The sequence below is a fragment of the Colius striatus genome, chromosome 3, assembly GCF_028858725.1.
Source record: "Colius striatus isolate bColStr4 chromosome 3, bColStr4.1.hap1, whole genome shotgun sequence".
NCBI classification, from domain to species: Eukaryota; Metazoa; Chordata; class Aves; order Coliiformes; family Coliidae; genus Colius; species Colius striatus.
In genome coordinates, this window is record NC_084761.1 from 93,354,790 (window position 1) to 93,369,964 (window position 15,175).

At 41.9% G+C, this 15,175-nt stretch overlaps 1 protein-coding gene across 4 annotated transcripts in view; it reads right to left on the reverse strand.

Moving 5' to 3' along the window:
- Positions 1 to 15,175, reverse strand: part of FGFRL1 (fibroblast growth factor receptor like 1) — a 193,144-nt gene that overhangs the window by 85,331 nt on the left and 92,638 nt on the right. For all 4 annotated transcript variants that reach the window (XM_061993094.1, XM_061993093.1, XM_061993095.1 and 1 more), the window contains exon 3: positions 13,640 to 13,912. In XM_061993094.1, the coding sequence (XP_061849078.1) occupies positions 13,640 to 13,912 (273 nt within the window). The remainder of the gene's footprint in view (positions 1 to 13,639; positions 13,913 to 15,175) is intronic.

Below are 15,175 nucleotides of genomic sequence, written 5' to 3' on the forward strand. Positions count from 1 at the left end.
CTATAGCTCATTAAAACTGCTTTAGAAACCTGTCTTTTCAATTTCCTTTCAAAACACCTGCTTCTGAGAAAGCACCTCGGCATTCAACATATGTGAACCCTACTTACATTTTCCCAGGAATGTGTGCTTAGTACACACATTTTTCAAAAGGTGTCACTGGATGGTAGGTAGGGTTTCAAAAGCTTTCAGCATTGGCAATACTCATCCCATGGAAATTCATGGGAATTCTTCAAAAGGGATTGACTCAGCCTCAGCTGAGAGCTTTTGAAAAACTCCCCTTTATCTTCCACCTTTGACTGCCTCAGGGATAAAGCGCTCTAAGTTCAGCTGACCATGCTGCTTTAAAATTACAGACCTCTAAGTGGAGTTCACTTCTTCCCTCCCCGAGAACATGAAAAGCATTTTACTCATGGCCAGAGTCATGCCATATCTGAAGCGAGGTTTGAGAAAAGCAGTGGCTAAAAATCCACTCATTACTTTATACTCTGAGCAGAGACCAAAGTATCAGCAAGGACCTGTCTGTATCATCTGAGCTTAGCAATGGTTTAGCATTTGAGGAAGGGGAAGAAATGCCATTGCACTACAATATTAAATGCCCCAAAATCATCAGGATGAAGTAAACAGGCTTGAATATACCTTCCAAGTCCATGGAATCACAGCTAATCAAGCCACAAAAGCAATGTCACTCCCAATAAGTTAAATCACTATTACTCTGCATTCTACAGAGTCGGGGTGGTACTAGCTATCTTGCCACATCTGAAAGACAAGGAGGCAGCTCAGAACTCTGTAAGGGTTTAGCACACTGGTCGTTCTCCCACAGCATACAGATTCCTCATGCTAAGTGTCAAAAAAGCTGGTCTGGGACTTCAGGGAGGTAACTGTCCAAGGAGGAAGAGCAATAAAATATTGGAAAAACAGGTTGTAGCAGAAATAACAGGAAAGATGTGAAGGCAACTTGTTGGTTTTTACTCCCTATGCCTGAAACTATTTCTGCAGTCCATAGCATAGGAAGAAAGATTAATAGATTTGGCCCCAAACATGAAAGAGTGTTTTCTCCAAACACCAGGTGTGAAGAATCTAGTGTATCTTTTAGTTTGTCCTTCAGCATGTGCCAATGTGACCTCAGAGAAACATGGATGCTGTCAGAGGATCTGCAACATTTCTTCCCTTGCTGTACATGCTGGAAGGTGGCAAAAAATGTCTCTTTTGAGCAGTCCAGTGTGCAACCCATTCTGCCGTTAAGCGTGGTGCTTACAACACAAAAAGGGCCAAGAATTGCTGAGAAGAGCTAACGTAGGTCAAACAAACAAATAGCAATAACCACCTGTAGGGTGTAACTCCAGTATTTACAGTTTTGCAGATTAATTTATAGTTGAGTATGTCTATGACTGAGATTTTGCCTAGAACAAGGCTAAAATATATCCAAACCATTCCTGGCAAAGGGCTCAGAGATACATAGAAGCGCTGACAGTACCAAGGATGTCGGGTGGCCAAGTTCCTTTCTGATGCAATCCCACCCATCTACCCCTGAAAGCTATTGCCCTTTTGTCTGTCATGGCAAGGTTTCAAGGGACCACTGCAAACTCTCCATAATTACCCAAGGATGAAGCACCCAGAGAACAATCTCTTTTTTATATATAAGGTCACATAGGCATGTTTTTACAGTGACTGTGATTACACTTCCTCAGACACCTCCCCAGAGCCTCTAAAACCATCCCAGAGGAAAGGGGATAATGAAGCCTCCACACACAAGGCCAACCAAACTGCCAATGTGAGCAGGAGACCATTCACATCTCAGAGGCATGCTTGATAGGACAGGAGGAGCATGGCTAGAACCTTGCTTGCATTTCAAGCCAAAGGTCCAGACCAGCTTCTCAAAATTCTCTCTCAATATGATTCACCTCCCACAAGCGAAGGCTGCTGCATCTTCTGAGCCTCCTTGAAGGAAAGGGATTAACAAAACCACACTCAAACCAAAGAAGCTCACAAGAGACCTTGGCTGAACCGACCTTCTTGATGTCGAGTTCCCACAGCTTTCTCCTGGATTACAGTTTCTCCTGCCAAAGCAGACACAAGGGCTATGAGGAGAAGTTGCAGTGGGCTTGCAGTTGTCAGGAGACGCCTGCAAACAGAGCACAAACGCTGGGCTGTGCTGGGGATTGGGAAGGTGCCATCCCTCTCCTCCATGAGATTCCTGGGATTGCTCTGGAGAGAGCAGCAAGTAGGTTTTGGAATCCCAGCCTGTATCTGAAGTGGATCCAAATCCCTTCCCAAATTCCCTACCAGTGAACAAGGAGGACTGTCACCAGCTCTCCTCTCTCTTGCTGGCTGCACATTCAACAAAGGTGAGAAGAAGATCCTTGTTTACTTCAGCAGAAAGGTCATCTTAATTTGGTCTAGCTTGAAAAAAAAACCCAACAAAACAACATGCCAACTCACATGGTTTCACTTTAAGAAGAGATAACATTGAATGTTGAACCAAAGAAAAATCATCAGAGAATTTTGTGGTGATGCTTTTTCCCAAATCAAAATAGCTTTGCAACAGAGGATTCAGTCTTAAATACTTAAAAGGCTTTCATTGACAATCAAGTAGAAAACAGACTCAACTCCATAGTTCAATTGACTTGATATTATTCTTGAGTAAAACAATGAATGGGAAGTTTAAAAAAAAATGGTAATAGAAGTCCTATGCATTATTTGAATAGTGTGAGAAACTCAGAATCAGTGGCTTGGTTGGCATGAAGAAATCAGAAAACCATCCATATTCTGCATTTTTTGCCCAGAAAAAGATCCATACTCTGCATTTTTTCCCTATAATCTTTGTAGTGTGTCTGTAAGATAACTATGTACACACAGAGCAAGATGAAAGAAAAGAAGAACAGAAAAAAGACACCAACTGCCTTTGTTGCACTGGATCATTGCAATGGAAAATAAAATAATTTGCTTCCCTTTAGTTTGTGTGCAATATCTTCTATCCAGGCCTGTTAATAATTTAGCTTGTTATTAACCAACAGCATTGTTCTTACTGTTTGTCTCCCTATTGTTCTGCCACTTACAGTAATCTGAAGCAACCCCAAAGAAATCGCAGACAGATGCACTGGGTAGAGGACAGATGTGTTGACCCATACAGTGCTTCAACAGCTAAGCTTGCAAGGTATGTTTATGTTCTCCTCTTTTACTGCACATTAGATGAAGGTTCTCTTTAAAACATTGAGAGCTGCAAAATATATCATGGGAGCGGAGAGTAAAGGGATAAATTCTGTGTTATCTGATTCCTCTTACTGCTGAGGGGTTTTATTTCTCCCCTCTTTTCCTTGGCTTCAGTGCGAGGAGCAGGTTCTACCCCGTCAGCATGACCAGAGTAAAACTGACATTTTATGAGTGGAAACAGACCAAGGATGGTGGTTTATGCTTTTAACATCCTGACATCTCAACCTCTGAGAGCAGCAGCAGCACTGCTTCCAGTGGTTGCAGAACACCTTAAAAAGCAGCACAAACTGACAATGAAAATAAACTACAGTTGCAGCACTGCTGGAGTCTGGCAGCCCTTAACAAATACAGCAGCGTCTGGGTGTTAAAATACATAAATCTGTCATCATTACCAGGCTAAGGGGTCATCATCCTATTCACAAAATAAAAGAACTGTGCATAATCAGTAGGGCAGGGAGTTCAGAACAAAGTACGCCTTTTACAAACTCTCAACTGCTGATAGATGGATGTTTGCAAGGGACTTAATGTCTTTAACAGGGTACATTTAAGAAGGAGTGTAGGTTTCAGAACTCCTGGGATTAGGGCTTTTTTTTTTCCTTCTTTTCCAAATTTATTGCCAAAAGTGTATAATGTAAATACTCAGGTCTTCTGACTCTGAAACCCGCGTTATTATAGAGTAAGAAGAATCAAAGTGTTCTAGCACAATGATATTATTCATCAAGCACAACGCAGAATATGTTCTTTCACTCATCAAACAAAAATAAATTGGACTTCAAAATAGGTTTATACACTAATTGCCAACAGTTATTTGGGGGTTTCTTTTCCTTTTTTTTTCCATCTTTTTCTTAATGTGGATGCCAAAGACAGCACGGGAAAGGTAGAGAACCAGACCCTACAGGAATGTAAAAATACTCAAGACATTTCAACAGGCAGCTTAGCTACACGTATAGATCAAGAAGCAGCATGTGAGCAACTGATGGTGTGTATGTGCATTTACACATAAAAAGGGGTCTCCAAAATCAACATCCAAGATACATCTTATAAACTAGCCCAATGTGATGCTGTTAAACACAGAATCCCAGAATGGTAGGGGTTGGAAGGGATCTCTAGAGATCATCCAGTCCAACTTTCTGCTAAAGCAGGTTCCACTCAATCAGGGCACACAGGAACGTGTCCAGGTGGGTTTGGAAATCTCCAGAGAAGGAGCCTCCACATCCTCCTTGGGTAGCCTGGGCCAGGGCTCCCTCACCTGAAGAGGAAAGAAGTTTCTCCTCATGTGCCAGTAGAATTTCCTGAGTTCCAGCTTGTGCCTGTTACCTCTTGTCCTGTAACTAGGAACTACAGAAAATAGACTGGCCCCATCCTCTCAATACTCACACTTTAGGTATGTATAAGTGTTGATAAGGTCCCCACCTCAGCCACCTCTTCTCCAAGCCAAACACCCCCACATTTCTCGGCCCTTCCTCATAAGAAAGATGCTCCAGTCCCCTCATCATTTTTGTAGCCCTCCACTGGACTCTGTTCTCTATCACTCTTGAACTAAGGAGCCCAGAACTGGACACAGTACTCCAGGTGTGGCCTCAACAGAGCACAGTAGTAACCTCCTGCAGTGGGGCAGAAAGGACAAGCTTCCTCAACCTGCTGGCCACACTCTCCTCAATGCACCCTGGGATACCATTGGCCACAAGGGCACATTGTTCTCTATAATAAATATTATACAATGTGCCTTTAATTTACAACTCTGCCTTTTGTGTATTTCTGAGTTAACTGGTATCAAAAAGACCAACATTTGTCTAAAATAAGCCACTGTGGTATTTACCAGACACTAGATGTATGGCACTAGGGTTAGGGGCACCATGCTCTCTCGCAGAGATCTGCTGAAGACACTGTGCCCATGAAGCTCAGCTCAGCTACAGTGGTCCTCTGAGTCCAGTAAGGCCATTGTTAAGTCCTTCACCCCCAGCCTTTGGCAAGAAAAAAGAGAAATGGAGCAGAGGTGATAAAGAAACACTGTCAGCAAAAAGGGATGACAGCAGTAGTTTAAGGAAAGTTAACAGAAACATCCTGATGCTTAGGGGAGATGGTCAGTTGGATGGTTGGCAAGATGATAGATATCTCAAAAATACTGATGATCAGTTCTGCAATTAGCATCATGGCTTCTCATTGCTTGAGGTGTTATTAATTAAAAGACTCTTAACTACTATTCTGCAGTCACATCAGATCTTGGCTGGTAATCTAGACCACCTTCTGCATGCCTGCTTTCCACAACACACACACATCACCTGTTTGGACCAGAGACTGCCTTGGCTCTACTCACCAATGTGGCTATTTCTAAGCATTATAGATCCATAAAAGTGGATAAACCAGTGGCTGTGCACACCAGCTTTGCTCGGTCAACACAGGCTGAAATTGTGCCCATTGTAGGCTTGTAACAAAGATAAAAGATTCAGAAAGTCAGAAGGAAATGATGTTTTTAGCCTCAGACATACTGACGAGAAGAATACAACATGTACACCACAAACTCATTGGGATCAGAGGCTAATTCTATTAATATCTTTTAACAGAAGGAAGCCATAAATTGCTCAGATCAAACACACTCTTAACGTCAGCCTGCTTGGCATTGTGTATTTGCTTTCATTCCCAAACAATACTCGTGCAGCAAACAGAGCTGCAGTTTGCTATTTGCATGAGTGTAGCAGCAGCTACACACTCTGAAGCATCTGCAAAGGATTGTGGGCTAAATGCATCCATATGTCCTGCATGCCTCCAATTTACACTGGCTGCAGCTCTGGTTCGCCACAGTCTACCACAGGATGGAGTATGGGGGGAAATTATATATCCATACATATATGTATGAATTTCATGCTTACATTCATGGAAAAAAATCTTTTCATTTCCTTTAAATTGTGAACAGGTGTTGTCACCTTCTTAACTTGGCTTCTATGTTACAGTTTCACGAAAGGGAGAGAAAGAAATTTACCCGAAACAGTGAGGCTTTTGTTATCCAGAACATGATGTATTGATAAGCATACTATAAAGTTTGTTATAAAATCAAATGAAACTAATAAAACCTAACAAAGATCTTGTAAAAACTGTGGACATTATACAGCATTAGCACTGAGTTACATTATAGATCTGGACTTGGAAGAAACAAGACTGTTGCCCAGTTGTGATATGTTCCAGCCTTTTACACCCATTCACTGAGAGACATCAGTCATATCACTTGGTGCTATATTTTTGATCAGTCATTTTTAGGATAGTTACAGCTAATATTGGCACTCACATCACCACATCTTTATGGAGAAACAGCTTTTCAAGAACAAATTGCTATTGACTGCTGTGACATCAATCTAGTGCAGCACTCATCAAAATGACTAAAACTAGTGAAATTGTTTTTCTGCAGCCAACCAGGATTAGTTACCTTCTCATTTTGGACTATTTCCCTCTCCTCCTCTCCTCTCCTAGATCAATGGACATTTTCTGGGACTCAACATGCTGCATACGTGGACAGGGAGTTTATTTGACTTTGAGGGGCATTCCCCAAAAGAGGAAGAAACAAAGCACTACCGAAATTCAGGGGACAGGAATACCTGATGTCTTTTAGATTTCTTTTAACACACTTATGCTGTCCCTGAGTAACACCAAGCTTGGTCAGGGTGTGTGTCTTTATGCCTAGCTAATAAACACTCAGAGGGAAGAGCCTTTGCTTGGGTGAGGACATCATTAGTCAATGATGAGTCACTTCCAGTGGAAAAGGAGCTTCATTTGCAAGTGAACAGTTTCTAGCTATGAGTTTGCACTACAACATGAAAATACTTACATTTCATTGACTCCTCTAGTCAATGGGATCAGTTCATGCAGATTGACAGTCTCTTCCCACAAGCAGGACTCCCTCACCTGGCAACACCACTGAGAGAGATGTCTTATTATGAACCAGAGTTCTACCTGCATCTCCACAGAGAGGCTGGTGTGACCTGGTGACACTGCACCACAGGCTGACAAGAAGTCCTTGTGTAATGATTGTAATTACTAGGCCTTGAGTAGTAAAAGAAGGCTCCCCTTTTCTGCTCAGCTCCCAAAGGCCAAAACCAATCAGAGCTTTAATTAGCAACATAACCATTACCAAGCATCAGTGACTATGGCCAGATTCTCATCTGGTGTTAATCACACTGAGTATGCACAGGAGGCCACCAACGTAGATCCAGCTGCCGAACTGGGGCCTTAACAAATTAAACATGAGAACTTTGTTACTGTTTATTGTCACAAAGAATTCTTCATTTCCATATCACAACTGACTAATCATCATTAGTCATGATTATATGCCCTGTGATTGTGTTAACGGTCCTATGCTGGATGGGCTGCCTTTCACATTTCACCTGAAAGTAAATGCACAGCAGTTGCATTGCTACCTCCACACTATGACCAGCACAAGCTACACCATTCTGTTCTCAAATGCAAATACTGCACCTTTCTTCCTTTTTCTTTTTAGAGTGTTGACTCATTTCAGTTTTTTGCTTAGCATTAGCAGTCCCTTGGTGCACACATTGCTGACTTGATGTTGATTCACATCTTCTTGCAGAGCACATCTCTCTCTGGTCCCCAGAGTTTATTAAGAGACCAAAACCCAAACATAAATGAATTTGTCATGCTTTTCCAAGATGGCTGGTGGCACCTGACTCTAGGCAAAAATGTTTTCTCAGCTTTTGCACTATAAACGAGTTCTGAGACACAGATTGATGACTTCATTGGAAAACTGTAATGCAAACCATATTTTACTGTACTTGACTCTTTTTTCACACAGTATTTCCTACTACTATGAGCAGAAAAAAAGCATATTAGAATAAATATCCATTCAGACATTGCCATGATTTTTTTTTACATTGACTGTTAAAAAAAAAAAGAAGCTTATTTTAATGCAAATTTTTCACACATGCCTGTTATCAAAGAGAGCTGCCTTTGGACAAGCTGTAAGAAAGCACTAAATAGCAGCTGGCTCAGCAGGAAAAAGCTACACTAAAGATAAATCATCTGATGTCAGGGAAGATCCTCAAAGCAATCAATTGCAGCAGACAGAGAGCAGACATTTAATAGTAAATTTGATTTGTTTGAAAATGAGATATAACTTATTTTCTGAACAGCCCATCAGACATGTGCTGCATTCTTCCTCCTGCTCTCTGCCTCTACAGTCCAAATGGGGCCAAAGTGACATGGTCACTCAGAGAGCCAGGCATCAGAGGAGGGGATGAACTGAATGGGTAATGGATTTTTCACCAAAATCCTCATCCAAAAAAGAGAAAAAAACAATATTAGCTGTCAGAGACACAAGATGAGAAAGAGAAAGACTGGAGAAACTGTTCCTTGGACTTAAATGTTGATCATTTTTTTGCCAAGATACACCCAAGCAAGATGTATCTTTGAAAGTTTACAGTCTCCAAGTGAAGCAAGAAGTCTTCATCACAGAGACAATCTCAAAACCTACTCATGTTGCTGCTTCCTTTTTCTTTACTACAGAAGGTAATGAGAAACATGTGTGCAGATGCAAAAATAGAGACAGTCTGATCTTTCATCACTTAGTTGAGCAACTGATGCAAGATGAAGTATTTACTGGAAGCACCTGTAGCAATAACCCCACGTGTTGCAATGCTGGCACACCTTGGCCCATAACACTTTTGCAAGTGAAAAGTCCTCTGTGTTGTGCATTAGTGAAAGAGGTCATTATGCTACAGCATAAATATTTACTAATAGTCCTTCCTACAGCTGTTCATCAACAATTTTCCCTTCAGAGAATGACCAGACTTCTGGAACAGGTGACACTGTTTATATTACTGCAGAAAGAGATGGTAATGGAGGTTGTCCAGCACTTCCTTGTTAGAAGACTTTGGTTTTGGTTATTTATGTCAGGCAAAGCCCACTCATTCGGGCTAAGACTTCACATGGAGTCCCTGATGGCTGGAGAGTGCAGTGGTTCCCTATATGCAACCTCTTGGTTTCTCGAAGCTGGCCACAGCTTGATACAAGCTTAAGTTACACCAACACATATCTGGGTTGGGTTTTGTTTTTGTGCAGAACATATCCAAGGTGAAGAATTTTCAAATAATGAGCAGCTATTCAACATGTTATTTGTTCGTCTTTGGCCTTAGGCTTTATTTTAGAGCACACTGGCAAGGAAGTTTTATTCTGAAGTAAAGAAGCATCTAAAACCAAAATAAAATCACTTTTCACAACTGTAGATTATAAATCAGCTCTTCTGAATTGGTTCCACTGAGAAAAAAGGCAAAGATAAGATTTTCATGGGTATCGTTGTACAAGTAACTTTTGAGGAAGATACAGCACTTTTTTATTGATGAGCTATAGTAGCTAGCAACAGGACAAGGGGGAATGGGATGAAGCTGGAACATAAAAAGTTCCACTTAAATATAAGAAAAACTATTTGACTGTGAGGGTGACAGAGTCCTGGCACAGGCTGCCCAGAGGGGTTGTGGAGTCTCTTTTCTTGGAGGTCTTCAAGACCCACCTGGACATGTTCCTATAAGACCTGATCTAGGTGACCCTGCTTCTGCAGGGGGGTTGGACTAGATGATCTCTAAAGGTCCCTTCCAACCCTACCATTCTATGATTCTGTGATTCTAAAGACAACTCTCTACAATAAGGATCCATCAGGCTTAATAACTGCAACGCTGATTTAATACTGATTAAAGAGAATCTGTCTTCCAGCGTTTGTAAATCTGTCTGCAGTGTAATTGGCATCCAAGTCTTGCGGTAAGCCACAAAAACTATTAAGTCTGGCTAGGAGAGGAAATTGCAGTTTTGACTTACATTGGTTATCTGCGTCTACTGGCTTACATTTCAAAAAGGGGTGTATAAGAGCAAGGTTCCTTGGATCTCTGTGATCCAGGCCCTGCAGTATGAGAAGATGGAGAAGTAAGTAGGTCAGAAACCAATTGCTACCATCTGGGTTGGCAAGATCTTTGTCTGAGAAGGAAGATCAAAAACCTAAAACAAGAGAAGATTCCTTTCCAACACAGAAGCAGGAAGATGCTAAATTAGAAAGAAAATACTTTAGCAAGTGTTACAGAGGAGGAATAGTCTTTTAGGATGAGATTTAAGTGGTTTAGACTGAACTCTGAGCTATAACTTCTATTTTATGTGGTCTTGGACGAATCAGATGGTCTCTCTTTCCCCTAGTTACCATCTGTAAAATCACAATAATCCATCTCATCCACACTTGCAGACTAAGAAGATCTCCAGCCAGGCAACATGTACTTATGTCTACCAAATGTGTAGAGTCAGACCTGTTTTCTTGGCTTGTGCACTGAGATGGCTGGTTGAAAGCAAGATCTGTCATGAAAGCCACAAAGCCACATTCGAAAAGGCTTCTACCAAAATTATTACATCTCACAGAGACCAATGTGCAATGTAGACAAGGGAGCTCACCTCTGCCATGTCCACCACTGATGTTGGTGGACCCACTGCCCTTTTAATTCATTTGTATAATGTCACAGATTTTAGTTGGTTGTCTATGTTACAATGGAATACAGAGACTAATAAGCATTAAGATTAATGAGTTATATAACACTGAAAGCAAGAAGAGAGCTTCAAAGATGCTGAGTTTTAGTTTCAGCTCTCTGTAGGATCTTGGGTAAACTTTCACCTTATCCCGAGGCTGTGCACACATATATGACACAGGGGTGACAGTTTCTCACTTGCAAGTGATGTAGCAGACCTCAGTTAAATGCATACAGCATAACTCCAAAACCTTTCAATTGGCTACTGTAGCGATTCCAGACATTACTGCTTAAATTCCCAGAATGCTTTCATGTCCAAATGAAGTTTATTTTTTCAAGTCCCAACATTTAATGAATCATTTAATGCTATTCTAGATTTAGTATCTTAACCACCTTGCCCATGTCTGACACCTGTGTGGTTTTACATGCTTGGTGTCAGCAGTAAAGCTGGAATAAGAGGGGTTTTCCTCCTTTGAAGGAGTGGGAGAATACAGAGGCCATATGGTTCAAAAAGCCACTCCGCCTAATGAAGTTTGTGCTTACTGGAGCACAAACAAAACAGCTCCATCAATTTGATCTTCATCCTCAAAACGGACATGCAGTTGGTTTTAAAACACTGCCTCCTTCTCAAAAATCAACAAAGGATTGATTTTCTCTCAACCAAAAGCATTTTCACCAAGACAAACACGAGCATCTGGCCAATGCATTAAATGTTTGGGTCCTTTGAAGGAAAGTCTGTAATACCTTGTGTTTACTTGCAGACTTTAGCAAGAAAGACACTAGGGGAACATTTGTTTTCAGGGGAAATTGGTCTAGTGAAAAGCAATTGGTTTGAAACATTACAAGAACACATCTGTAACACTGGAGACAAAAGACATCAGTAATCCATCAAAAATGGTCTGAGCACCAACAAAGCACAATGGTACACTGTGAGACAAGGAAGGAAGGTGTAAAGTCTGAGTACAGGATTTAGCCAGCATTATAACAAGGATGCATGGAGATGAATGATAACTCAGCCCACATGTCTTCCACACATTTAGTTTGAAGTTACCCTTTTCTTGGTGCTTGGTGATCAATATTTATTTGCACAGGACTCAACCTCACACCCGCGGAGGCCAGTGGGAGCTTGCAATTTCCTTCCACAGTTGCCTGATGAGGTTCTAAATAACTAGCGTTTGTGCCCAGGGCTTTTCAGTGCCAAATATAATGAACACTATTGTTCTTAACACAATTAAATTTGATAATCCAATTTCCATGAGCAACTGAATTGGAGTTTTTGCCTCAATCTTTCCTGAATTCTAGTCCAACTTTTAGCCTATGGCTCCTGGCTTTTCCTTTCCATTTGTTTCTGCAGGAACACCAAGAATAGTCAGTCTTCTTTGAATTTTAGATGCCTCAATGTCTCTCTGCCTTGGAATAATGGAAGCTGGATTTAGCCCTGAGCTTTATAAAAGATACTGGATGACACAGAAGATCAAAGACTTTGGCAACCTTCACATACTGTAAAAGCACAAGCAGGACTGAAACAGCCTCCTATGGCTTTCCTTCCTCCACACTGAACAATCTAGAAAACATGTCCAAATGGAGTCTATATAGACATGGCTCTTTATATACTATTTCCACTTTACCTCTTTTGCACAGCGTAGCAAATAAAGATGGATGAATGTGGACAGGAAAGAGGGGAATGAGGAAAACCAAATCTGAAAACTATGGAAATTGTGAAGTGGCTTTTGCAGCTTTATCTCACTGATGCTATAGGAGTCATATCACAAGAGGGTTTCCTTCACCTAAGCATCTCTTTCCTCATAAGACATTTACATTTGGTCTCTATCCCATACTGGCTCTGTAGCAAAGCGTGTTCTCCAAGAATCACCCTGTTATTGGGTGATAATCCTCCATCAAGCAGCACCAAGTGTTTGCTACATGCTCTGAGTCGACAGCACTCGTCCTACTATGAAGAAGAAATGCAACAAAAACAGGCCAAATGACATCCAGTGGACAACTGGAAGTTGCCATAAACTCTGTCCTTTCTTCCACTTTTTGAGAGAAGTAGAACTTTGCAGATCAGATATCGGAGGTGCTGATCAGGTAACAGGGTGAGAAAGATACCTGACCTCATCCTCTGCTTTGTAACCCTCCCCTTTACTCCCTCAGCATCCTCCAGCATGCCAATTTTCATCCAGTTCTTCCCTTCCTTACAGAAAAGGATCAATTAGCATATTCCTGTGGCAGCCACAGCAGAGGAATCTGATTATCCAGAGAAGTGTCTTTGGGGCCTTCAGGAATGATCAGCATAGCAGGTGACCCCAAAATCCCATTGCCAGGCCAAGTAAGCCCTTTGAAGCTGGTCAAAAGCACAGCCATCATCACCGAGGCAGCATCTCAAGCTTTTCTAATCCTGCCTGCACCAAGGGGATTTCTCAGGATCTGAGCATCCCTGGGTCATATGCCAGCTCTGTTTGTTTTAACCTAAATATTATTATTCCTGAAGACACCATGCTTTGCAAAAGCTCAGTACATGGACCTCCCAGCTGTGTGTTTTCATATGGGTGCCTTAACATTTGTTTTGAGAACGATCCCGTTCCAACAGCAAACATAAAGATCGGTGTGACCTCTCCTTATCACACAGCCCTTCCTGTGTGGAATTCATTGTGATCTGGACCCTAGTGACTATTGCATCATTTCTGTTGATTTGTAACCTTTGGCACCACGTAATCTTATCTGCTTGCAGTCGGCTGCAGCAGAAGATGTGCAGCAACACCGCCAGCTCTGGCAATCCTCAAACACTGGAGAGGGCCAGTTAAGAGTGGAGGTCAGTAAATGATTAGCAAAGCAAAACCTGTGATCACTGACAGCACACAGAAATCGTCTCGCTCTCTCCCCCCAGAGCAGGTGTGGCCTGGCTTTTCTCCAGCTTTACTCACCAATCACGATGAGGGTGTAGTTCACATTGGTGCTCCCAAAGCCATTGGTGGCTTTGCAAATGTAGGTTCCCGCATCTTCGCTTTCCACCTCCTTGATTTTCAACCCTTGTTGAAGGATCCGGAACCTCGTCCAGCCGCTGTGGATGGTCCGTCCGTCCTTCATCCACATGGTGAGAGGTGGGGGGTCACCCTCCACTGGGCATAGGAGCTTGATGGTCCTGCCAAGGCGCACGGACTGGCGGTGAATCACTTTATCAGCAATCCTTGGGGGCCCTAAAAGAGAGCAGAGAAAGGAAGAGCTGTTACTTTTGCCAGTGACATAGCACTGATTTAAACACGAGTCATCTATCAGGCTGCTACATTAACATCTTTAGTACGATGAGGGTATCAAACACATCTTTAGTAAGTTTGCAGATAGATCTACTTGGAAAGAGAAAGGCTCTTCAGAGGAATGTGGACAGGTTGGAGCAATGGGCCGAGGATAATTTTATGAGGTTCAACAACAGCAAGTGCCAAATCCTGCATTTGGATGTAGATTGGAGGTTAGGAAGAATTTTTTCGCTGAGAGGGTTGTCACATACTGTTCCAAGTTGCTCAGGGAGTTGATGGAGCCCCCATCCCTGGTGATATTGCAAAGCCATGTAGCTGAGGTGCTGAGGGATGTGGGTTAGTGTTGGGCTTGGCAGTGTGAGGGGAGTGGTTGGACCCAATGATCTTAAAGGTTTTACCCAGACAAAGCAATTCTATGATTTTATGACTGACTGCTATGTGGAGATGTCATGAAAGGTGCTTACAAAAAATCACTTATAATCAAAGTTAAAAATGCAGGCAATTACGGAGGGATACAACAGAGATGCTGGTTTGTGCAAGACCTGAAGGTATCTCTGTACCACCATTGTCTACTCACACTAACCAGCAGGGAACCCCGGTTCTGAGTCTCTTTTGCTTTTCCAAAACACCCCCGTTTTCCTATATGCTAAGAAGGAGTCCAATACACAAACTGTTCAGCTGTATCTGGTAAAGCAACTGCAGTTGTTTTAAACTTAACACCTATCCTGAAGGTAAAATTAGTAACAGCACTGGTACATAAAACAAAACACTGCTCCCCCCCCCCCAATATTATAATCCTTTCATGTTGTATGTACAGTAATTCCCTTTAATAGTTACCAGATGGGCTTCATCTGAGACACATAAGGTTGCAGTTGTTGGGCATAAAGCATTCATTGGGTAGTTCTTCACCAAAAGGAACAGCATAGCCTGGCATATTAACATTGCTTATAGTCCAAAAGAGGATATTTTTATAAATTGCCTTAGCGACCCTGCTGGTTTGACCCAACTGACAAATATTTTTGCTTCGTAAAAAGTGGTAATTTCATGCAAAACAGAGTATCCCTGGAATGTCACAGAGTGAACACGCTGTTTGCCATCGGATAACAGGATGCACTTGGACAGGCTAACACTCAGGGAAAAAAAAAGTAATAAAGAATCCAACAGTGGGAATGGTCCCATAGTTGAATTCAAACCCTAATTTTTAAC